The following is a 25,731-nucleotide window of genomic DNA, read 5'->3' on the forward strand; positions in this document are numbered from 1 at the left end:
CAGTGCATCAATGCATAGGAGTCCTGGGAAAAATGGTGGCTTCTTACGAAGCGATTCCATTCGGCAGATCTCAGGGGATTTGCTGGACGAATGGTCCGGATCGCATTTTCAGATGCATCAGCGGATAATCCTGTCTCCAAAGACAAGGGTGTCTCTTCTGTGGGGGCTGCAGAGTGCTCATCTTTTAGAGGGCAGCACACTCAGCATTCAGGACTGTGTTCTGGGGACCACGGATACCAGCCTGAGAGGCTGGGGAGTAGTCACACAGGGAAAAAATTTTCCAAGGAAGTGTGGTCAAGTCTGGAGACTTCTCTCCACATGAATATACTGGAGCTAAGGGCAATTTACAATGCTCTGAGCCTAGGAAGACTCCTGCTTCAAAGTCAACCGGTGCTGATCCAGTAGGACATCATCATGGCGGTCGCCCACGTTATCAGACGGGGCGACACAAGAAGCAGGAGGGCAATGACAGCAAGGATTCTTCGCTGGGCGGAAAATCATGTGATAACACTGTCAGCAGTGTTCATTCCGGGAGTGGGCAACTGGGAAGATTTCCTCAGCATAAATGAATTCCACCCGGAAAAGTGGAAACTTAATCTGGAAGTTTCCACATGATTGTAAACCGTTGGGAAAGACCAAAGGTGGTTATGATGGCGTCCCACCTGAAGCGCCAGGTCAAGAGACACTCAGGCAATAGCTGGGACGCTCTGGTAACACCGTCGGTGTACCAGTCGGTGTATGTGTTCCATCCTCTGCTTTTCATACCCAATGTATTGAAAATGATAGGAAGGAGAGGAGTAAGAACTATACTCGTGGCTCCGGTTTGGCCAAGAAGGACTTGGTTCCCGGAACTTCAAGAGATACTAAGAAGGGTCTTGATTCGGCAAGAACCGTGTCTGTTCCGGGACTTACCGCAGCTGCGTTGACGCCAAGGCGGGTGAACGCCGGATCCTAAGGGAAAGAGGCATTCCGGAAGAGGTCATCCCTACCCTGGTCAGAGCCAGGAAGGAGGTGACCGCACAACATTATCACCACTTAGGTGAAAATATGTGCCAGGGTGTGAGTCCAGGAAGGCTCCACGGAAGAATTTCAACTAGGTTAATTTCTACATTTCCTGCAAACAGGAGTGTCTATGGGTCTCAAATTGGGTCCATTAAGGTTCAAATTTCGGCCTGTTGATTTTCTTCCAGAAAGAAATTGGCTTCAGTTCCTGAAGTCCAGAAGTTGTTAAGGGAGTACTGCATATACAGCCCCTTTGATGTCTCCAGTGGCACTGGGCGATCTCAACGTAGTTTTGGGATTCCTAAAAAATCACATTGGTTTAAACAACTCAAATCTGTGGATTTGATATATCTCACATGGAAAATGAACATGCTGTTGGTCCTGGCCTCGGCCAGGCGAGTGTCAGAATTGGCGGCTTTATCTCACAAAGCCATATCTGATTGTCCATTCGGACAGAGCAAAGCTGCGGACTCGTCCCCAGTTTCTCCTTAAGGTGGTGTCAGCGTTTCATCTGAACCAGCTTATTGTGGTACCTGCGGCTACTAGGGACTTGGAGGACTCCAAGTTGCTGGATGTTATCAGGGCCCTGAAAATATAGTTTCCAGGTTGGCTGGAGTCAGGAAATCTGACTTGCTGTTTATCCTGTATGCACCCAACAATGCTGGGTGCTTCTGCGTCTAAGCAGTCGATTGCTCGTGGGATTGGTAGCACAATTCAACTTGCACATTCTGTGGCAGGCCTGCCACAGTCTAAATCTGTTAAGGCCCATTCCACAAGGAAGGTGGGCTCATCTTGGGCGGCTGCCCGAGGGGTCTCGGCATTACAACTTTGCCGAGCAGCTACGTGGTCGGGGGAGAACACGTTTGTAAAATTCTACAAATTTGATACCCTGGCAAAAGAGGACCTGGAGTTCTCTCATTCGGTGCTGCAGAGTCATCCGCACTCTCCCGCCCGTTTGGGAGCTTTGGTATAATCCCCATGGTCCTTTCAGGAACCCCAGCATCCACAAGGACGATAGAGAAAATAAGAATTTACTTACCGATAATTCTATTTCTCGGAGTCCGTAGTGGATGCTGGGCGCCCATCCCAAGTGCGGATTATCTGCAATACTTGTACATAGTTATTGCTAACTAAATCGGGTTATTGTTGTTGTGAGCCATCTTTTCAGAGGCTCCGCTGTTATCATACTGTTAACTGGGTTCAGATCACAGGTTGTACAGTGTGATTGGTGTGGCTGGTATGAGTCTTACCCGGGATTCAAAATTCCTCCCTTATTGTGTACGCTCGTCCGGGCACAGTACCTAACTGGAGTCTGGAGGAGGGTCATAGGGGGAGGAGCCAGTGCACACCACCTGATCGGAAAGCTTTACTTTTTGTGCCCTGTCTCCTGCGGAGCCGCTATTCCCCATGGTCCTTTCAGGAACCCCAGCATCCACTACGGACTCCGAGAAATAGAATTATCGGTAAGTAAATTCTTATTTTAATACAGACCTCCTTTTCTTGAGGTTAGTATAGAATGCAGCGTACCCTCTGGAAATCAATGTACTCAGCTTTCCCTATTGTACCAATTATCTCATTTGCTAAATTAAATCGAATTGCAGTGGAATTCAGGGCTGAAGAGGGAACTGAACAGTACTGTCTAATATTCACAGAGACTGATTACACATGCCATAGAGCATGGGTTGCCACGCAATGTAACATCTCATGAAAGCAGCATGTAAGGTCTTCAGAAAACAATGGTTTAATGGTTGGAAAACACAATGGGGGGAATGTAATAGGGTGTGAGAATCAGGAAGTGAGAGGTTTTGTGAGAGTTCTGTTTTTTTTTTTTATCAACCTGGTTTTGCCAGTTTAATAAACAGAACTCTCACAAAATCCCTCACTTCCTGATTCTCACACCCTATTACATTTCCCCCAATGTCTTAATTCTCATTTTCCACTTCCGTTTTACTTGTGTCATCAGTGTTACCTAAGTGCAGTGTAAGGTTATTGGTTTTTCTCTGTTCAGTTTGTTTCACTGGAGTCTGTTGTCTCCATTAATCATGCTCCGCAATGAGGTCACAGATAGTCTCTTGTTTTTTCTCTAACGTCCTAGTGGATGCTGGGGACTCCGTAAGGACCATGGGGAATAGACGGGCTCCGCAGGAGACATGGGCACTTTAAGAAAGAATTTAGATTCTGGTGTGCTCTGGCTCCTCCCTCTATGTCCCTCCTCCAGACCTCAGTTTGAATCTGTGCCCGGACGAGCTGGGTGCTGTTCAGTGAGCTCTCCTGAGCTTGCTGTAAGAAAGTATTTTGTTAGGTTTTTTATTTTTAGGGAGCTCTGCTGGCAACAGACTCCCTGCATCGTGGGACTGAGGGGAGAGAAGCAGCTCTACTCTCTGAAGATAGGTCCTGCTTCTTAGGCTACTGGACACCATTAGCTCCAGAGGGATCGTACACAGGATCTCACCCTCGTCGTCCGATCCCAGAGCCGCGCCGCTCTCCCCCTCGCAGAGCCGGAAAACAGAAGCCGGGTGAGCATAAGAAGCAAGAAGACTTCGAAATCGGCGGCAGAAGACTCCAGTCTTCACTGAGGGTAGCGCACAGCACTGCAGCTGGGCGCCATTGCTCCCACACACCCCTCACATACTCCGGTCACTGTAAGGGTGCAGGGCGCAGGGGGGGGGGGAGACGCCCTGGGCAGCAATTGGGACCTCTTTGGCAAAAGTTTAGCATATATACAGTTGGGCACTGTATATATGTATGAGCCCCCGCCAAGTAAATGTATATTTAAGCGGGACAGAAGCCCGCCGTTGAGGGGGCGGGGCTTCTTCCTCAGCACTCGCCAGCGCCATGTTTTTTCTCCACAGCATCGCTGAGAGGAAGCTCCCCAGCCTCTCCCCTGCAGATACACGGTAGAAGAGGTTAAAAAGAGAGGGGGGGGGGGCACATAATTAGGTGCAAAAATCAATATAAACATAAGCTACTGGGTTAACATTAAGTTACTGTGTTATTCCTGGGTTAATAGCATTGGGGTGTGTGCTGGCATACTCTCTCTCTGTCTCTCCAAAGGGCCTTGTGGGGGAATTGTCTTCAGATGAGCATTCCCTGAGTGTGTGGTGTGTCGGTACGTGTGTGTCGACATGTCTGAGGTAAAAGGCTCCCCTAAGGAGAAGATGGAGCAAATGTGTGTGTGAGGGGTGTCTCCGTCGACAACGCCGACACCTGTTTGGATATGTGTAATTAAGTGCTAAGGTGAATTTATTGCACAAAAGATTAGAGAACAGACAGGGAATCTACCCATGTCTGTCCCTATGTCGCAGAGACCTTCAGAGTCTCTCAATGCTCACTATCCAAAATAATAGACACTGATATCGACACAGGGTCTGACTCCAGTGTCGACTACGATAATGCAAAGTTACAGCCAAAATGGCAGGAAAGTATTCAATATATGATTATTGTAATAAAAGATGATTTGCATATCACTGATGACTCATCTGTCCCTGACACAAGGGTACACATGTTTAAGGGGAAGAAAGCTGAGGTAAATTTCCCTCCTCTCATGATGAAAAAGAGCGGGAATCTCCAGACAAGAGACTGCAGTTTCCCACAAAGAATTCTCAGGGAATATCCTTTCCCTACTAGGGCCAGGATACGATGGGAATCTTCCCCTAGGGTGTCACGTTTGCCAAAAAGGTAGCCCTAACTTAACAGCTATCCTCAGGGATCCTGCAGATAGCGTGCACATTCTGGTACACTACTCAGACCGGCGATTGTGTCGGCATGGGTTTATTAGCGCTGTAGCAGCGTGGACAGGTACCTTATCAGCAGAGATTGAGACCCTAGTATGTATATATATATATATATATATATATAGATATATATAGATATATATATTAAAGATGCTGTCTTAAGATATATATATATATTAAACATGCCCACAGAGACATTAGTCTACTGGGTTCTAGAGTCGACGCTATGTCGATTTCTGCTTGACGTGTCCTGTAGAATATGCAATGGACAGGTGATGCCGACTTAAGAGGCATATGGAAGGCTGAGGATTGTGTGGAGAAGGGATCTCGGAACTGGTCTCCACAGCTATAGCTGGTAATTCTGATCTTTTGCCTTATATTCCTGCACAGTCTAGGAAAGCACGACATTATCAAATGCAGCCTTTCGAACACAAAGAAACAAGAAAGTCCGAGGTGCGTCCTTTCTTGCCAGAGGCAGGGGCAGAGGAAAGAAGCTGCACAACACAGCTAGTTCCCAGGAACAGAAGTCCTCTCTGGCCTCTACAAAATCCACCGCATGTCGCTGGGGCTCCACAGGCGGAGCTAGGACCGGTGGGGGCACGTCTTCGTAATTTCAGCCACAAGTGGGTTCACTCGCTGTTGGATCCCTGGGCAATAGATATTGTGTCTCAGGGATACAAGCTGGACTTTGATGAGATGCCCCCTCACCGACGGCCCTGCCGGCTTCCCCCCACGAGAGGGAAATAGTGTTAACTGCAATTCACAAATTGTATCTTCAACAGGTGGTGGTCAAGGTTCCCCTCCTTCAACAAGGAGGGGGTTATTATTCGACCATGTTGTAGTCCCGAAACCGGACGGTTCGGTCAGACCCATATTGAATTTAAAATCCCTGAACATATACCTGAAAAGGTTCAAGTTCAAGATGGAATCGCTAAGAGCGGTCATCGCAAGCCTAAAAGGGGGAGATTTTATGGTGACTCTGGACATAAAGGATGCATACCTTCATGTCCCCATTTATCCACCTCATCAGGCGTACCTCAGATTTGCGGTACAGGATTGTCATTACCAATTTCAGACGTTGCTGTTTGGTCTCTCCACGGCCCCGAGAATCTTCACCAAGGTAATGGCGGAAATGATGGTGCTCCTGCGGAAGCAAGGTGTCACAATTATCCCGTACTTGGACGATCTCCTCATAAAAGCGAGATCAAGAGAGCAGTTGCTGAACAGCATATCACTTTCTCTGGAAGTGTAACGGCAACACGGCTGGATTCTATATATTCCAAAGTCGCAGTTGGTTCCTACGGCTCATCTGCCTTTCCTAGGCATGATTCTTGACACAGACCAGAAAAGGGTTTATCTCCCGATAGAGAGAGCTCAGGAGCTCATGACACTGGTCAGGAATCTATTAAAACCAAAACAGGTGTCAGTGCATCACTGCACTCGTGTCCTGGGAAGGATGGTGGCATCATACGAGGCCATTCCCTTCGGCAGGTTCCATGCGAGGACCTTCCAATGGGACTTACTGGACAAGTGGTCCGGATCACATCTTCAGATGCATCAGTTAATCACCCTGTCCCCCAGGGCCAGGGTGTCACTCCTGTGGTGGCTGCAGAGTTCTCACCTTCTAGAGGGACGCAGATTCGGAATTCAGGACTGGGTCCTGGTGACCACGGACGCTAGCCTCCGAGGGTGGGGAGCAGTCACACAGGGAAGAAATTTCCAAGGTCTGTGGTCAAGTCAAGAGACTTGCCTTCACATCAACATCCTGGAACTAAGGTCCGTATACAACGCCCTATGTCAAGCGGAGCACTTGCTTCGCGACCATCCGGTTCTGATTCAGTCAGACAACATCACCGCAGTGGCTCAGGTGAACCGCCAAGGCGGCACAAGGGGCAGAGTGGCGATGGCAGAAGCCACCAGAATTCTTCGCTGGGCGGAGAATCACGTAAGCGCTCTGTCAGGAGTGTTCATCCCGGGAGTGGACAACTGGGAAGCAGACTTCCTCAGCAGACACGACCTCCACCCGGGAGAGTGGGGACTTCATCAGGAAGTCTTCACACAGATCACATATCGGTGGGAACTGCCACAGGTGGACATGATGGCATTCCGCCTCAACAAAAAACTACAGAGGTATTGCGCCAGGTCAAGAGACCCTCAAGCAATAGCGGTAGACGCCCTGGTGACACCGTGGGTGTTCCAGTCGGTCTATGTATTTCCTCCTCTTCCTCTCATTCCCAAGGTGCTGAGGATAATAAGAAAATGAGGGGTGAGAACAATCCTCATTGTTCCAGATTGGCCACGAAGGACCTGGTATCCAGATCTGCATGAAATGCTCACAGAGGACCCGTGGCCTCTTCCTCTAAGACAGGACCTGTTGCAACAGGGGCCCTGTCTGTTCCAAGTCTTACCGCGGCTGCGTTTGACGGCATGGCGGTTGAACGCCGGATCCTAGCAGAAAAGGGCATTCCGGACGAGGTCATTCCTACGCTGATAAAGGCTAGGAAGGACGTGACAGCGAAACATTATCACCGTATATGGCGAAAATATGTTTCTTGGTGTGAGGCCAGGAATGCTCCTACAGAGGAATTCCAGCTGGGCCGTTTCCTTCACTTCCTACAGTCAGGAGTGAATTTGGGCCTAAAATTGGGCTCCATTAAGGTCCAGGTTTCGGCCCTATCCATTTTCTTTCAAAAAGCGTTGGCTTCTCTACCAGAAGTTCGGACGTTTGTAAAGGGAGTGCTGCATATTCAGCCTCCTTTTGTGCCTCCAGTGGCACCTTGGGATCTTAACGTGGTGTTAAGTTTCCTGAAATCACACTGGTTTGAACCACTTAAAACGGTGGAGTTAAAATATCTCACGTGGAAGGTGGTCATGCTATTAGCCTTGGCTTCGGCTAGGCGTGTGTCAGAATTAGCGGCTTTGTCACATAAAAGCCCCTATCTGGTTTTCCATATGGATAGAGCAGAATTGCGGACCCGTCCACAATTTCTGCCAAAAGTGGTGTCATCTTTTCATATGAACCAACCTATTGTGGTGCCTGTGGCTACTTGTGACTTGGAGGATTCCGAGTTACTGGATGTGGTCAGGGCTTTGAAGGTTTATGTAGCCAGAACGGCTAGAGTCAGGAAAACGGAGTCGCTGTTTATCCTGTATGCATCCAACAAGCTGGGTGCTCCTGCTTCAAAGCAGACTATTGCTCGCTGGATCTGTAACACGATTCAGCAGGCTCATTCTGCGGCTGGATTGCCGCTGCCAAAATCAGTTAAAGCCCATTCCACTAGGAAGGTGGGCTCGTCTTGGGCGGCTGCCCGAGAGGTCTCGGCATTACAACTATGCCGAGCTGCTACTTGGTCAGGTTCAAACACTTTTGCAAAGTTCAACAACTTTGATACCCTGGCTGATGAGGACCTATTGTTTGCTCAATCTGTGCTGCAGAGTCATCCGCACTCTCCCGCCCGTTTGGGAGCTTTGGTATAATCCCCATGGTCCTTACGGAGTCTCCAGCATCCACTTGGATGTTAGAGAAAATAAGATTTTACTTACCGGTAAATCTATTTCTCGTAGTCCGTAGTGGATGCTGGGCGCCCGTCCCAAGTGCGGACTTCTTCTGCAATACTTGTATATAGTTATTGCTGCAATAAGGGCTATGTTATTGTTGCATCAGGGTTGAACTGATGCTCTGTTGTTGTTCATACTGTTGACTGGGTAAGTTTATCACAAGTTATACGGTGTGATTGGTGTGGCTGGTATGAGTCTTGCCCTGGATTTCCAAAATCCTTTCCTTGTACTGTCAGCTCTTCCGGGCACAGTTTCTCTAACTGAGGTCTGGAGGAGGGACATAGAGGGAGGAGCCAGAGCACACCAGAATCTAAATTCTTTCTTAAAGTGCCCATGTCTCCTGCGGAGCCCATCTATTCCCCATGGTCCTTACGAAGTCCCCAGCATCCACTACGGACTACGAGATATAGATTTACCGGTAAGTAAAATCTTATTTCTCTGGCGTCCTACGTGGATGCTGGGACTCCGTAAGGACCATGGGGAATAGCGGCTCCGCAGGAGACTGGGCACAACTAAAAGAAAGCTTTAGGTCTACCTGGTGTGCACTGGCTCCTCCCTCTATGACCCTCCTCCAGACCTCAGTTAGAATCTTGTGCCCGACTGAGCTGGATGCACACTAGGGGCTCTCCTGAGCTCCTAGAAAAGAAAGTATATTTTAGTTTTTTTTATTTTCAGTGAGATCTGCTGGCAACAGACTCACTGCTACGAGGGACTAAGGGGAGAAGAAGCGAACCTACCTGCTTGCAGCTAGCTTGGGCTTCTTAGGCTACTGGACACCATTAGCTCCAGAGGGATCGAACACAGGGCCCGACCTCGATCGTCCGGTCCCGGAGCCGCGCCGCCGTCCCCCTTACAGAGCCAGAAGCAAGAAGATGGTCCTGAAAATCGGCGGCAGAAGACTTCGGTCTTCAACAAGGTAACGCACAGCACTGCAGCTGTGCGCCATTGCTCCTCATGCACACCTCACACTCCGGTCACTGATGGGTGCAGGGCGCTGGGGGGGGGGCGCCCTGAGCAGCAATATTAACACCTTGGCTGGCAAAAAAATCACAATATATAGTCCTAGAGGCTATATATGTGAAAAATACCCCTGCCAGAGATCCATAAAAAAGCGGGAGAAGTCCGCCGAAAAAGGGGCGGGGCTTTCTCCCTCAGCACACTGGCGCCATTTTTCCCTCACAGCTCCGCTGGAAGGATCACTCCCAGGCTCTCCCCTGCAGTTTCAAGACTACAAAGGGTAAAAAAGAGAGGGGGGGCACTAAATTTAGGCGCAGCAGTATATATATAAGCAGCTATAAGGGAAAATCACTCAGTTATAGTGTTCATCCCTGTGTTATATAGCGCTCTGGTGTGTGCTGGCATACTCTCTCTCTGTCTCCCCAAAGGGCTTTGTGGGGTCCTGTCCTCTGTCAGAGCATTCCCTGTGTGTGTGTGGTGTTTCGGTACGGCTGTGTCGACATGTTTGATGAGGAGGCTTATGTGGAGGCGGAGCAGATGCGATAAATGTGATGTCACCCCCTGCGGGGCCGACACCTGAGTGGATGGACTTGTGGAAGGAATTACGTGAAAGTGTCAACTCCTTACATAAAAGGTTTGACGACATACCAAATATGGGACAGCCGGCTTCTCAGCCTGTGCCTGCCCAGGCGTCTCAAAAGCCATCAGGGGCTCTAAAACGCCCGCTACCTCAGATGGCAGACACAGATGTCGACACGGATACTGACTCCAGTGTCGACGACGATGAGACTAATGTAACTTCCAATAGGGCCACACGTTACATGATTGAGGCAATGAAAAATGTGTTGCACATTTCTGATGTTATCCCAGGAACCACAAAAAAAGGGTATTATGTTTGGAGAGAAAAAACTACCAGTAGTTTTTCCCCCATCTGAGGAATTAAATGAAGTGTGTGAAGAAGCGTGGGCTTCCCCCGATAAGAAACTGGTAATTTCTAAAAGGTTACTAACGACGTACCCTTTCCCGCCAGAGGATAGGTCACGTTGGGAAACATCCCCTAGGGTGGATAAAGCGCTCACACGCTTGTCAAAGAAGGTGGCACTACCGTCTCCGGATACGGCCGCCCTAAAGAAGCCTGCTGATAGGAAGCAGGAGGCTATCCTGAAGTCTGTATATACACACACAGGTATTATACTGAGACCAGCTATTGCTTCAGCATGGATGTGCAGTGCTGCAGCTGCGTGGTCAGATTCCCTGTCGGAAAATATTGATACCCTAGACAGGGACACTATATTGCTAACCGTAGAGCATATTAAAGACGCAGTCTTATACATGAGAGATGCACAGAGGGATATTTGCCGGCTGGCATCTAAAATAAGTGCAATGTCCATTTCTGCCAGGAGAGGGTTATGGACTCGGCAGTGGACAGGTGATGCAGATTCTAAAAGGCACATGGAAGTTTTGCCTTATAAGGGTGAGGAGTTGTTCGGGGATTGTCTCTCGGACCTCGTTTCCACAGCAACAAGTCAGCATTTTTACCCCATGTTCCCTCACAGCCAAAGAAAGCACCGTATTATCAGGTACAGTCCTTTTGGCCCCATAAGGGCAAGCGGGTTAAAGGCGCGTCCTTTCTGCCCAGAGGCAGAGGTAGAGGGAAAAAGCTGCAGCATACAGCCAGTTCCCAGGAGCAAAAGTCCTCCCCCGCTTCCTCCAAGTCCGCCACATGACGCTGGGGCTCCACAGGCGGAGCCAGGTACGGTGGGGGCCCGTCTCAAAAACTTCAGCAATCAGTGGGCTCGCTCACGGGTGGATCCCTGGATCCTTCAAGTAGTATCTCAGGGGTACAAGCTGGAATTCGAGACATCTCCCCCCCGCCGTTTCCTCAAATCTGCCTTGCCTACAACTCCCTCAGGCAGGGAGGCAGTGTTAGAGGCAATACACAAGCTGTATTCCCAGCAGGTGATAGTCAAGGTGCCCCTCCTTCAACAAGGACGGGGTTACTATTCCACAATGTTTGTGGTACCGAAACCGGACGGTTCGGTGAGACCCATTTTAAATTTGAAATCCTTGAACACATATATAAAAAAATTCAAGTTCAAGATGGAATCGCTCAGGGCGGTTATTGCAAGCCTGGACGAGGGGGATTACATGGTATCACTGGACATCTTACCTTACCTGCATGTCCCCATTTACCATCCTCACCAGGAGTACCTCAGATTTGTGGTACAGGATTGTCATTACCAATTCCAGACGTTGCCGTTTGGTCTGTCCACGGCACCGAGGGTATTTACCAAGGTAATGGCCGAAATGATGATACTCCTTCGAAAAAAGGGAGTTTTAATTATCCCGTACTTGGACGATCTCCTGATAAAGGCGAGGTCCAGGGAGCAGTTGTTGGTCGGGGTAGCACTATCTCGGGAGGTGCTACAACAGCACGGTGGGATTCTAAATATTCCAAAGTCACAGCTGGTCCCTACGACACGTCTACTGTTCCTGGGGATGGTTTTGGACACAGAACAGAAAAAAGTGTTTCTCCCGGAGGAGAAGGACAAGGAGCTGTCATCTCTAGTCAGAGACCTCCTAAAACCAAAACAGGTGTCGGTGCATCACTGGACCAGGGTGTCTCTGCTGTGGTGGCTGCAAAGTGCTCATCTTCAAGAGGGCCGCAGATTCGGCATACAGGACTGGGTCCTGGTGACCACGGATGCCAGCCTTCGAGGCTGGGGGGCAGTCACACAGGGAAGAAACTTCCAAGGACTATGGTCAAGTCAGGAGACTTCCCTACACATAAATATTCTGGAACTGAGGGCCATTTACAATGCCCTAAGTCAGGCAAAACCCCTGCTTCAAAACCAGCCGGTACTGATCCAGTCAGACAACATCACGGCAGTCGCCCATGTAAACCGACAGGGCGGCACAAGAAGCAGGACGGCGATGGCAGAAGCCACAAGGATTCTCCGATGGGCGGAAAATCACGTGTTAGCACTGTCAGCAGTGTTCATTCCGGGAGTGGACAACTGGGAAGCAGACTTCCTCAGCAGGCACGACCTCCACCCGGGAGAGTGGGGACTTCATCCAGAAGTCTTCCAACTGATTGTAAACCGTTGGGAAAGGCCACAGGTGGACATGATGGCGTCCCGCCTAAACAAAAAGCTAGAAAGATATTGCGCCAGGTCAAGAGACCCTCAGGCGATAGCTGTGGACGCTCTAGTGACACCGTGGGTGTACCGGTCGGTTTATGTGTTCCCTCCTCTTCCTCTCATACCCAAGGTACTGAGGATAATAAGGAGAAGAGGAGTAAGAACTATACTCATTGTTCCGGATTGGCCAAGAAGAGCTTGGTACCCGGAACTTCAAGAAATGATCTCAGAGGACCCATGGCCTCTGCCGCTCAGACAGGACCTGCTGCAGCAGGGGCCCTGTCTGTTCCAAGACTTACCGCGGCTGCGTTTGACGGCATGGCGGTTGAACACAGGATCCTGAAGGAAAAGGGCATTCCGGAGGAAGTCATTCCTACGCTGATTAAAGCTAGGAAAGAAGTGACCGCAAACCATTATCACCGCATTTGGCGAAAATATGTTGCGTGGTGTGAGGCCAGGAAGGCCCCAACGGAGGAATTTCAGCTGGGCCGTTTTCTGCACTTCCTACAGTCAGGGGTGACTATGGGCCTAAAATTGGGTTCCATTAAGGTCCAGATTTCGGCTCTATCGATTTTCTTCCAGAGAGAACTGGCTTCACTACCTGAAGTTCAGACTTTTGTTAAGGGAGTGCTGCATATTCAGCCCCCTTTTGTGCCTCCAGTGGCACCTTGGGATCTCAAAGTGGTGTTGGATTTCCTAAAGTCACATTCGTTTGAGCCACTTAAAACCGTGGAATTAAAATATCTCACGTGGAAAGTGTTCATGCTGTTGGCCTTGGCTTCGGCCAGGCGTGTGTCAGAATTGGCGGCTTTGTCATGTAAAAGCCCTTATCTGATTTTCCATATGGATAGGGCAGAATTGAGGACTCGTCCCCAGTTTCTCCCTAAGGTGGTATCAGCCTTTCATTTGAACCAACCTATCGTGGTGCCTGCGGCTACTAAAGACTTGGAGGCTTCCAAGCTGTTGGACGTAGTCAGGGCCCTGAGAATTTATGTTTCCAGGACAGCTAGTGTCAGGAAAACTGACTCGTTGTTTATCCTGTATGCACCGAACAAGCTGGGTGCTCCTGCTTCAAAGCAGACTATTGCTCGCTGGATCTGTAGTACGATTCAGCTTGCACATTCTGCGGCTGGACTGCCGCATCCTAAATCAGTGAAAGCCCATTCCACGAGGAAGGTGGGCTCTTCTTGGGCGGCTGCCCGAGGGGTCTCGGCTCTACAACTTTGCCGAGCAGCTTCTTGGTCGGGGTCAAACACATTTGCTAAATTCTACAAGTTTGACACCCTGGCTGAGGAGGACCTAGAGTTTGCCCATTCGGTGCTGCAGAGTCATCCGCACTCTCCCGCCTGTTTGGGAGCTTTGGTATAATCCCCATGGTCCTTACGGAGTCCCAGCATCCACTTAGGACGTCAGAGAAAATAAGATTTTACTCACCGGTAAATCTATTTCTCGTAGTCCGTAGTGGATGCTGGGCGCCCATCCCAAGTGCGGATTGTCTGCAATACTTGTATATAGTTATTGTTTCACTAAAGGGTTATTGTTGAGCCATCTGTTGAGAGGCTCAGTTGTTGTTCATACTGTTAACTGGGTATAGTATCACGAGTTATACGGTGTGATTGGTGTGGCTGGTATGAGTCTTACCCGGGATTCAAAATCCTTCCTTATTGTGTCAGCTCTTCCGGGCACAGTATCCTAACTGAGGTCTGGAGGAGGGTCATAGAGGGAGGAGCCAGTGCACACCAGGTAGACCTAAAGCTTTCTTTTAGTTGTGCCCAGTCTCCTGCGGAGCCACTATTCCCCATGGTCCTTACGGAGTCCCAGCATCCACTACGGACTACGAGAAATAGATTTACTGGTGAGTAAAATCTTATTTTTTTTCTTAATTATCCTGATGCAGGCTACTTAGATCAGAAGTGCGCACTCCCAACTGAAATTCTGTGTTTGTGGGGTATGCAGTACAGTCTATTGTGAACCACTGTTTGGAGGTCTCGGAATAGTGGCACGCGAAGACAATTCCAACAGAAACGATGAATATCTTTCACATCTCTTGTACATATTCATAATAAACTTTAATGTTGTTACTCCAAGCTGTGAGCATTATATCTACCAATTTTTACTACTGTCTTGGTTTTTCCTAGAGGATCGATGCACAGCTAAAGAAAGAGGGAGTCAGAAAGGTCATTTACACTGATTGCACTAGGGAAGAAAACATTCGGCAGGTGAGTAGAATCCCAGCCTCCTTCATGTTCCCTTAATAGCCCGCATCCTGCATATAGGGAAATATCTGAATACCTGTGAATAAGGGGGGTATTCAATTAGTGAAGTTTTTTCGCCTTTTTTATTCAATGCCCGTGACGTGTTTTTTTGACTGGTCGAAAAATTTGGCACTGGCAAAAACCACGTGTATCGGTGAATTTGCTGCCAATACACGTGTTTTGGTGAATTTGCTGGTGTTTCGCCCATGTTTTGGCCCAATTTTAATCCATGCCGATCCGACAAAAAAAAATAGTCAAACGGCATTGGTGAAAATGGATTCAAAAACGGGCAAAAATGCCCGTAATTGAATATACTTTTTTAAATTAGTGCAGTTTTTTCAACCAGTTGAAAAAACAACACTAATTGAATACCCCCCTAAGAAGGAGTTGAAAATTCAGACAGGCTACCTTAATAAAATCAATGGAGGGATTCAGTTACAATTAAGGCCTTAACAAATTGGGGTTACTTTGGAAACTTGACTTTGATGTAATCTAATTAATATCTGACGATATAATACAAAGCTTTGTCTGACACTATTTTTACACCCGGGTTGGCAAAGGTTAAAAGGGCATCTACTGTGACAGGAGCTATGATGTATCACTGACACCTAGGGATTATGCACTGAAAGGTTAGTTAGACACTACAATCTAGTGCATTGATTTTCAACCTTTTTTAACTCGCGGTACACCAAACAATATTTGAAAATTGCCAAGGCACACCATCAGTTCTCCACAGAAAAAAACATATACACACATTGGCCCTCACAGTAAATAAAACTCCACACATAAATTGGCCTACACAGAAAAATATATCACATTGCTCCCCACATAAATCTTGTTAAATTATTCACATTGTTCCCACCCATAAATCCTTTTGCTCCCCACATAAATCCTATTGCTCCCAACAGGAGAAATAAGATAACTAATATTATTCCCTATCTGTCAGCTGTCCTCCTCCCTGTCCTTTAGTTGCGGGGGTTGTTCATAGTGGAGAGCGAATACTGAGCAGTGGGCGGTCGGGCAGGAGTGGATGAGGTGAGCAGGGAACGTTTTTTATGCGGGTGGGAACTGGAAGATGTGTGTGTGTATGTGTGGGCTGGCTGGGTGGTGAGACGTGCTGGCTGTGACCTATGATGTCACACTGCTGCGTCTTCAAGGCATAAGTCACGACCGGGGCATGACTGATCCTCTAAGAAGAGCCCGGGCCAACAGATCGCTCTGAAGGTGCAGTAAGTGGCTCTGACTCCGCGGCACACCTTGCAACTGGTCGCGGCACACTAGTGTGCCACGGCACACTGGTTGAAAAAGCCTGATCTAGTGACAAGGGTGATAGTAAGGGTGTGGTATGGAAGGTAGATAGTGTCTAGGTCGACCACTATTGGTCGACAGGGTCTCTAGGTCGACATGGTCTAGGTCGACAGGTCAAAAGGTCAACATGAGTTTTTATGATTTTTTCTGTGTTGTTTTCTTCCTAGAGTGACTGGTAACCCCAATTAGTGCACCGTGTCCCCTCGCATGGCTCGCTTTGCTTTGGGCAAGGTGCCTCGCTCCACTACCGCTGTGCTCGGTACAGGTTACCATTCCCAAATGTAGTCCACGTAGATCGTTAAGTATGAAAAGGTTCAAAAAAAGAAAAGAAAATTGTGAAAAACTCACGTCGACCTAGAAACATAGAATTTGACGGCAGATAAGAACCACTTGGCCCATCTAGTCTGCCCCTTTTTTATTTTATCCTTTAGGCAATCTCAACCCTTTTTTAACCTTAATTCTTTGTAAGGATATTCATATGCCTGTCCCAAGCATGTTTAAATTGCCCTACAGTCTTAGCCTCTACCACCTCTGATGGGAGGCTATTCCACTTATCCACTACCCTTTCTGTGAAGTAATTTTTCCTTAAATTTCCCCTGAACCTCCCCCCCTCCAGTCTCAATGTATGCCGTCGAGTTCTAATACTTCTTTTCCTTTGAAGAATGTTTCCCTCCTGAACTTTAAGACCCTTGATATATTTGAAAGTTTCTATCATGTCCCCCCTTTCCCTTCTCTCCTCCAAACTATACATGTTAAGATATTTTAGCCTTTCCGGGTAAGTTTTGTGATGTAGGCCATGCACCATTTTAGTTGCCCTTCTTTGTACACTCTCTAATGTATTAATATCCTTCTGGAGATATGGTCTCCAGAACTGGACACAGTATTCCAGATGGACCGCACCAATGACCTATACAGTGGCATTATCACTTCTTTTTTCCTGCTACTGATTCCTCTCCCTATGCAACCAAGCATCTGACTTGCCTTTCTCATTGCTTTGTTGCTTTGCTTTCCTGCCTTCAAGTCACTTGAAATAGTGACTCCTAAATCTCTTTCCTCCTCAGTAGTTTCCATTATAGTACCCTTGATACTATACTTAGCCTTTGGGGTTTTTGAGACCCAAGTGCATGATTTTGCATTTTTTAGCATTAAACTGTAGTTGCCACGTTCTTGACCATTTCTCAAGCCTACCTAGATCATTAATCATTTGTTTGACCCCTCCCGGTGTGTCTACCTTGTTGCATATCTTTGTATCATCTGCAAAAAGGCATATCTTCCCTTCAATACCATCTGCAATGTCACCAACAAAGATATTAAAGAAAACTGGACCAAGTACAGATCCCTGGGGTACTCCACTGGTAACATTTCCCTCCATAGATTGCACTCCATTAACTACGACTGTCTGTTTCCTATCCTTTAACCAGGTTCTTATCCATTTAACTGATTTATAATCCACCCCCAGGCTTTCAAGTTTATTTAGCAGTCTGCGATGTGGGACAGTGTCAAATGCCTTACTAAAGTCTACATATGCTACATCTACAGCTCCCCCTTGATCTATTATTTTCATCACAGAGTCAAAAAAGTCAATAAGATTCGTTTGGCATGATCTCCCACCAGTAAATCCATGCTGTTTTGGATCCTGTTCGTTGTTTGATTTAAGATATTCCACTACTCTTTCTTTTAATAGTTTTTCCATTACTTTCCCTACTACTGATGTAAGGCTTACTGGTCTGTAGTTACTTGCTTCTTCCTTGCTTCCACTTTTGTGCAGTGGAACTACATTTGCTCTTTTTGCAGTCCTCTGGAATAGCACCTGTATTTAGTGACTGGTTAAATAATTCTGTTAAAGGTGTAACCAGCACATCTTTTAGCTCTTTGAGTATCCTTGGGTGTATCCCATCTGGTCCCATTGATTTATCCACTTTTAGTTTTGAAAGTTCTGTTAGGACCTTCTCCTCTGTAAATGTATTTTCATCTACCTTATTTTTATGAATGTCCTTGCAACTTAACTGTGGCCCCATCCCTTCTTCTGTACTAAATACTGAGCAAAAATAATTATTTAGGTGATCTGCTATTGCCTTGTCTCCCTCCACCAAATGCTCACTCTCTGTCTTAAGTCTTATTATTCCTCCATTTGATTTTCTCCTTTCACTTATATACTTAAAAAAAGTTTTGCCCCTTTTATCTACTGACTGGGCCATTTTCTCCTCAAATTCTGCCTTTGCACGTCTGATCACTTTCTTAGCATCCTTCCGTCTGTCCAGATACACCTCTTTGTCGTTATTATTTTGAGTCTGTTTGTATTTCCTAAAAGCCATCTTTTTTGCTTTCACACTAGTTGATACTTCTTTTGTGAACCACACTGGCTTCCTTTTCCTGGTGCTTTTCCTAACCATTTTGATACAAAGGTCTGTTGCACTTAGTATTGCACTTTTCAGTTTTTTCCACCTCTCCTGCACTCCTTCCAAGTTCCTCCAGTCTGCCAATGAATCACTTAAACATCTCCCCATTTTTGCAAAGTCAGCATTTCTAAAATCCAACACCTTTGTTTTTGTGTGACAGGAGTGTGATCCTGTCTTTATACTAAACCATACTGCTTGATGATCACTGGATCCCAGGTGCTCACCCACATATATATCAGATATCCTATCACCATTTGTAAGAATTAGATCTAATATTGAGTCTTTGCGAGTGTGCTCCCTCACCAATTGCTTGAGAGATGCTCCCTGTAAGGAATGTAGAAATTTGCCACTTGTAGATGAACTTGCAAAAGACCCCTCCCAATTTACATCAGGTAAATTAAAGTCTCCCATGATTATGACTTCTCCCTTTAAAGCCATTTTAGAGATGTCCAACAATAGGTTCCTGTCCAAATCCTGCCCCTGGCCTGGTGGTCTATAGATCACCCCAATGCGAATAATGTCCTTCTTCCCAGTTTCTATGGTGACCCAAAGGGCCTCAGTTTTGGCTTCAATATTTTGTATTAAAGTAGCATTTATGCTTTTTTTCACATACATTGCTACCCCTCATGTCGACCTAGAGACCCTGTCGACCTAGTTACTGTCGACCAATAGTGGTCGACCTAGAGACCGGATCCCGATAGTAATGTAGAATCACTGGATGGTATTAATGCCTCTCTGTCTGGGAGTGGTATCATTAGTTATAATGGAATGATGCAACTGAATGAGCGTCCAACACATGAATCTGTGTGGTGTCAGGAAGGAATCAGGGATTTGTATGACTTCCCATGCATAAACCCATCTAAAATGTATAAAATAATATAGTTGATAATAGGCACATTCATTTAAACCTGGTTAGAAGTCCAGACTTAACGTAATTTTCGTTACCGTCGGTATGGAAAGCTTGTCAGCACTGTGACAGTCAAAAGCAGGGAATCTCTTAATTACCATGCACCACTGGGATCGGTTTAGTGCGGCTTGCTTGGCATCATCAATATGGAAGTGCAATGGTTGAAGATCTTGAGCAATCTGCTCTAGCCATGTTTTCTTTGGTGCATCATGTGCTATTTTCCATCCATCCGGGCGTGTGTTATGTAGGCACTGGTATGGTATTCTTTTAGGCTCCATTCTGCAGACATGTCCGAACCACTTTAAATGCTGCCTTTTAATATAGGATTCAGTTGTGGTTTGTTCTTGGCATAGTTTTCAGATGTTTTAATTTCTCCAGCGGTCTGTTACTTTTACTTGTATGTTTCATAAGCACCTCATTTGGAAACATTCCAGCTTTTGTGATGACTTGGGGTTTTTAGCTCGGCAGATGGGTAAATTTGTGCAGTGTCTAGGTGTTCAAACAGGATCTAACACAGCTTTTCAGGTAAATGGAATGGTACAATACAATACTGCTCCCCCACATACTGAACTCTGACTAGCTTCCACAGTTCCATTTGGACTGGACATGCAGCCCCAGCTTGTCCTGTCTGCAGAGTCTTCCACACTGATCCTCCACTGCAGCGGCCATTAGGTGTGGTAAAACCTCCATTTTCTCCTCTGTGTGGGCAGATCCCTCCAGTCACACTCTGAACATATGTGTCAATAATGCAATTTACCTTCACACTGCCACACCTTGTAGGTTATTTTTAAGGATTGTCCATGATTCTGAACCATAAAGTAATTTTGTTATAAGTGATGCATTGAATACTTTATTTTTTGTGGCAATGGAAATGTCCTGCTGGTTTCAGATGCTTTTTTCAGAGATGCAAAGGCAGCTGTGGCACAACCTATACGACTTGTGATACCGCTTTTAACGACTGTCTGTTGACTATTGATAGTTGAACCAAGGTATTTAAAGGTATCCACTTGTTCAGTGATGTCTCCATCTAGGTTTAGCTGCACAGGCATAGGGGTATATTCAATTGAAGTCGAAAGCTGCCGTCTGTCGAAAAGACGTCAGTTTTCGACTTTTTAAGGTCGAATCGTGATTTGACCTATTCAATATAACCCCAAATTTTTCGACAAGTCGATGAATTTGCTTGTGCCGAAAACGGTTTTGGCCCCCTTTTCGACCATCTCAGTTCGACTTTAAAAAAAAGTCGAGTGAGATGGGGAGAGCCGAGGCGGGGATGGGGTGAGCAGCGCTGGAGGATGTCACAGCCGCCGCTCACAGCAGCGTCCACCCGGCTCCAGCAAGCGAGACCTCGCTTGCTGGAGCCGGGTGGACCCTGCCGTGAGCGGCGGCTGCTAGAGAGGGGGAGAGGCGGCTGTGAGAGGGGGGACGTGAATGGTGGCTGTGTGAGAAGAGGGAGGGGGAGACGGAGAGCGGCGGCTGTGAGAGGGGGGACGGGTATCGGCGGCTTTGAGAGAGGAGGGACTGGGGGGGGAGACGTGGGAGAGCTGCGGGCAGACGGGGGAGAGCAGCGCTACAGCGCCGATGATGGGCCTGTTTTTATTTGGAGGCCTGGAGCTGTAGCTCCATCGCGCCGCATTGTTAACCTGGCACTGGTTATGTATGTTGGCTCAGCTCGCTAATTAGTTGTGTTTTGTATGTGTAAGAGACCAGTTAATTTCAAGCTGCAAGTGCTTAAAATGAACACTAATTATGCTTGGGCAGCAATATTAGTGTTCTTCCCACAAAGCCCACAGTGCTGATGATCATTGGGTATATTCTATACCATGTGTGTATAGAATTGGCTTTATCCTCTGCCTCACTGCATTGTTTAGCTATATGTAGCATTATTCCTGATCCTGTAAAGCGCCTAGAGTCTTTTGGGGGAAAAGCGCTATATGAATAAAATTATTTTTATTATTTTTGGAATAGATCTTACTGATATACTGTATGCCAGAAATCCCTTGAATGCCTTCAGCATTAGACCTGGGAGTTTAAATGTACGGATAAAAATTTTTTTTTCTTATAAAAAAGTAAATGTTCTTTTCGGCTGCGGGGTACACTGGGCTCCACAAGGAATAACATTGGGGTGTAGAGTAGGATCTTGATCCGAGGCACCAACAGGCTCAAAGCTTTAGACTGTTCCCAAGATGCACAGCGCCGCCTCCTCTATAACCCCGCCTCCATGCCAGTGAGCTCAGTTTGTAGTTGGTGCCTGCAGTAGCAGGTCACTTAACAGGGGGCTGCCTCAGGCAGCCTATTCTTAGCTTAAACTTTAAAGGCAGAAGAGGAATATACAAAGGGCTACAGCAGGCTGTGTCTGATTGACATCCCTGCTGCAGCTCCATCACCTCCAGCGGCGTTGTATACTCCCGCGCCACGGTTGCCGGGTCACTACAGCGGAGGCGCCGGCTTCTTCCTCTGTCCTCATGTAAGTCACACACACGGCGCCGTCTCCCGGATCGCGGGGCCGCTGACAAGGGGGAGGTAAGGGGCTTCTGTGCCGTACTTTGCACCACGATCCCGCGCGGCCGTAGGAGGCGGGCCACGCGCGCGCTGGCGTGGACACAGATTACTGGGCTGCTTGCTCCACTAGCCTCCAGGGTGATCAGGGGCACAGGTCAGGGGGGACGTTGTACCTTTACCCCCCCCCCCGTTTTCTATACTACCCGCACGCCCAGTGGGGATGCCAGCAGGGGGAGCAGGCCGGACCTGAGGCCCCTCTCCCCAGCCCCAGGGCGCCATTTCTACGATGTCTCCACCCTGGAGCTGCATATCTCTCCCTCACTCCTGACCAGAGGACATCATAGATAGAGCTGAGCTGTTTCTAGGACTGCTGGCGCAAATCCTCCTCTGTAGAACCGCCTGACTGCCAGTGCTGTGCTTCCTATAGGACACTTGAGTATTCTACCTGTCACTGGGACTGTGTTATTTAAGAAAGAGTGCAGACTGTCAGGGTTGTGTGGTACAAACACCCTGTGATATACATCCAGTGTTTACTGCGTTTGTTATATCTATTGTTATCACATATAGCCATACTGAGTATTTCTTTGTAATGTATTGCTAGTAGTGATGTGCACCGGAAATTTTTCGGGTTTTGGTTTTGGATTCGGTTCCGCGGCCGTGTTTTGGATTCGGACGCGTTTTGGCAAAACCTCCCTGAAATTTTTTTGTCGGATTCGGGTGTGTTTTCGATTCGTTTTTTTCTCTTACGTCCTAGAGGATGCTGGGGACTCCGTAAGGACCATGGGGATAGACGGGCTCCGCAGGAGACATGGGCACTTTAAGAAAGACTTTAGATCTGGTGTGCACTGGCTCCTCCCTCTATGCCCCTCCTCCAGACCCCAGTTTGATACTGTGCCCAGTGGAGACTGGGTGCTTTTCAGAGAGCTCTCCTGAGCTTTCTGACAGAAAGTATATTTGTTAGGTTTTTTATTTTCAGGGAGCCTGCTGGCAACAGACTCCCTGCATCGAGGGACTGAGGGGAGAGAAGCAGACCTACTTCTGTGAGTTTCAAGGCTCTGCTTCTTAGGCTACTGGACACCATTAGCTCCAGAGGGAGTCAGAACACAGGTCTCACCCTGGAGTTCGTCCCGGAGCCGCGCCGCCGTCCTCCTCACAGAGCCGGAAGATAGAAGCCGGGTGAGTATGAGAAGAAAAGAAGACTTCAGAGGCGGCAGAAGACTTCATGATCTTCACTGAGGTAACGCACAGCAGTGCAGCTGTGCGCCATTGCTCCCACACACCTCACACACGGCAGTCACTGTAAGGGTGCAGGGCGCAGGGGGGACGCCCTGGGCAGCAATATAAACCTCATTTCTGGCAAAAGAGCTATATATACAGCTAGGCACTGTATATATAAAGGACCCCCGCTAGTTTTTATTATATTTAAGCGGGACAGATGCCCGCCGCCGAGGGGGCGGGGCTTCTCCCTCAGCACTCACCAGCGCCATTTTCTCCACAGCACAGCTGAGAGGAAGCTTCCCGGACTCTCCCCTGCTTGTCCACGGTAAAAGGGGGTTTCAGAGAAGAGGGGGGGGGGGGGGCACATAATTGGCAGCAAACAATAGTATTACAGCGCTACTGGGTAAACACATTGTGTGTTTTTCCTGGGGTGTTAGCGCTGGGTGTGTGCTGGCATACTCTCTCTCTGTCTCTCCAAAGGGCCTTGTGGGGGAACTGTCTTCAGATAAGAGGATTCCCTGAGTGTGTGGTGTGTCAGTACGTGTGTGTCGACATGTCTGAGGTAAAAGGCTCTTCTAAGGAGGAGATGGAGCAAATGTGTGTGTGGGTGGTGTCTCTGTCGACAACGCCGACACCTGATTGGATATGTGGAATTAAGTGCTGAGGTAAATTTATTGCACAAAAGATTAGAGAACAGACAGGGAATCTACCCATGTCTGTCCCTATGTCGCAGGGACCTTCAGAGTCTCAAAACGCCCACTATCCAAAATAATAGACACTGATACCGACACAGAGTCTGATTCCAGTGTCGACTACGATGATGCAAAGTTACAGCCAAAACTGGCAGAAAAGTATTCAATATATGATTATTGTAATAAAAGATGTTTTGCATAAGACTGATGACCCATCTGTCCCTGACACGAGGGTACACATGTTTAAGGGGAAGAAAGCTGAGATAACATTTCCCCCCTCTCATGAACCAAATGAATTGTGTGAAAAAGAGCGGGAATCTCCAGACAAGAAACTGCAGTTTCCCAAAAGAATTCTCATGGCGTATCCTTTCCCTGCTAGGGCCAGGATACGATGGGAATCCTCCCCTAGGGTGGACAAGGCGTTGACACGTTTTTTTTTTAAAATCAAGTGATTTTTATTGAATTTTGCATCACATAAACATAACAACAACAGTAAAATTAACTGTAACAATTGCCATCAATAAACAGACATTTTCAGTTCACGTTTCGGTGTGCGTGTTGATTCTTTTCACACATATATCCACGACAAAGAATATCAATATTATCAAGAATGTCGCTCAAGTGCTCAATACCGACCCGCCCAGCCACGTGCTACACCAGCGATCCCACCTCTCCGTAAATCGAGAAGTGGAACCCCGTATCTTATGTCATATGTCTCTCATGACGAATTACCTCGTTCACCAACGCCCTCCACTGCTCCACCCTAGGTACATCAGCTGAGAACCAGACCTCTGCCAGCATAGTGAGACACAGGACATATTTGTACAGTAAAACAGAGTGCGTTTCCTCGAGATCTAATCCAAATAGGCATATACCAGGATCTAAGGTAGGGAGGGACGGAGCAGGCATGGTCACATCACGCCACACTTTACGCCAGAAAAGGGAAATCTCAGGGCAATCCCAAAGCAGGTGCTAGAATCCGGCATCGGCAGCCCGGTACCTGGGGCAGTTAGAATCATCCCTAAGACCAGCCCTCTGCATAGTGACTGGGGTACGATACACCCTGTGCAGAATATAGAAAAAAACTTGCTTATATCTTATACATGGCGTAGTGTATTTAAGGGAACCCAAAATCTGGAGCCACTGCTCATGGGACAAAGGTCCCAAATCAGTCTCCCATTTAGTACGAAGATTATTTAATAGATCGGGATAGCTTCTATTATTTAAAGCAGCATATATGGTAGACACCTTCCCCCTCTGATTCAGAGAAGTAAGCATCCTAACAGGTGAGTCAACAATCAGTGGTGGGCCGTGGGGGAACTGGGTCTGCACAGCATGCCTAAGCCGAAAATATCGGAACAAAGCAGTGTTAGGTACTTCAAATTCGATCCTCAATTGCTGAAATGATTTTAGCACTCCATTATGGTATAGTTGATTCAATACTATGACTCCTCTAGTAATCCATATATTATCTAATGACATCTCATATAGCTCAGGGTATGCACTATTGAACCACAATGGAGTACAGGTATCGTGTCCCCCCAGTCATATAAAGTATGCGCATAGCGCCAGATAAGCAAGGCTTGACGTAGCAGGGGAGGCAAACCAGAAGCTGAGAGACCAGAAAGGAGAAGCTGAAGAGGAGAAAGGGAGAAAGCAGGAGAGCACCCCGCCCGCTCAGCCAGAAACCCCCCCATTGTTGTGCCCAGAGAATCCCCAATCCATTCACTCAGATGGGACAGCTGTGCCGCCACATAGTATAGTCTGAGATCAGGAAGACTTGCCCTACCGGAAAGCTGAGATCTGCATAGTGTCCTGATAGAGACTTGCGCCGGCCTGCCACCCCATATAAATGAGGACAGAACGCCCTCAATAACAGTAAAGATCTTCTTGGGGAGGTAGACGGGAGAGTTGTGTAGGGCATAAAGGAATTTTGGCTGCATCACCATTTTAAATAAGTTAACCCGGCCCAGGACAGACAGCGGTAATTTTCTCCAGCTATGAGCCTTCTCTTTAAATGTTGCTAAAATGGGGTCTATGTTTTGGGCCACATAGCTACGTG

General features: G+C 47.5%; 1 protein-coding gene across 2 annotated transcripts in view; it reads left to right on the plus strand.

The window, feature by feature from the left end:
* The window catches only part of MTG1 (mitochondrial ribosome associated GTPase 1), a 175,107-nt gene that overhangs the window by 14,025 nt on the left and 135,351 nt on the right, over positions 1-25,731 (plus strand). For both annotated transcript variants that reach the window (XM_063963414.1, XM_063963413.1), the window contains exon 4: positions 14,530-14,610. In XM_063963414.1, coding sequence (XP_063819484.1) covers positions 14,530-14,610 — 81 coding nt within the window. The remainder of the gene's footprint in view (positions 1-14,529; positions 14,611-25,731) is intronic.

The sequence above is a fragment of the Pseudophryne corroboree genome, chromosome 3 (assembly GCF_028390025.1).
Source record: "Pseudophryne corroboree isolate aPseCor3 chromosome 3, aPseCor3.hap2, whole genome shotgun sequence".
NCBI lineage: Eukaryota > Metazoa > Chordata > Amphibia > Anura > Myobatrachidae > Pseudophryne > Pseudophryne corroboree.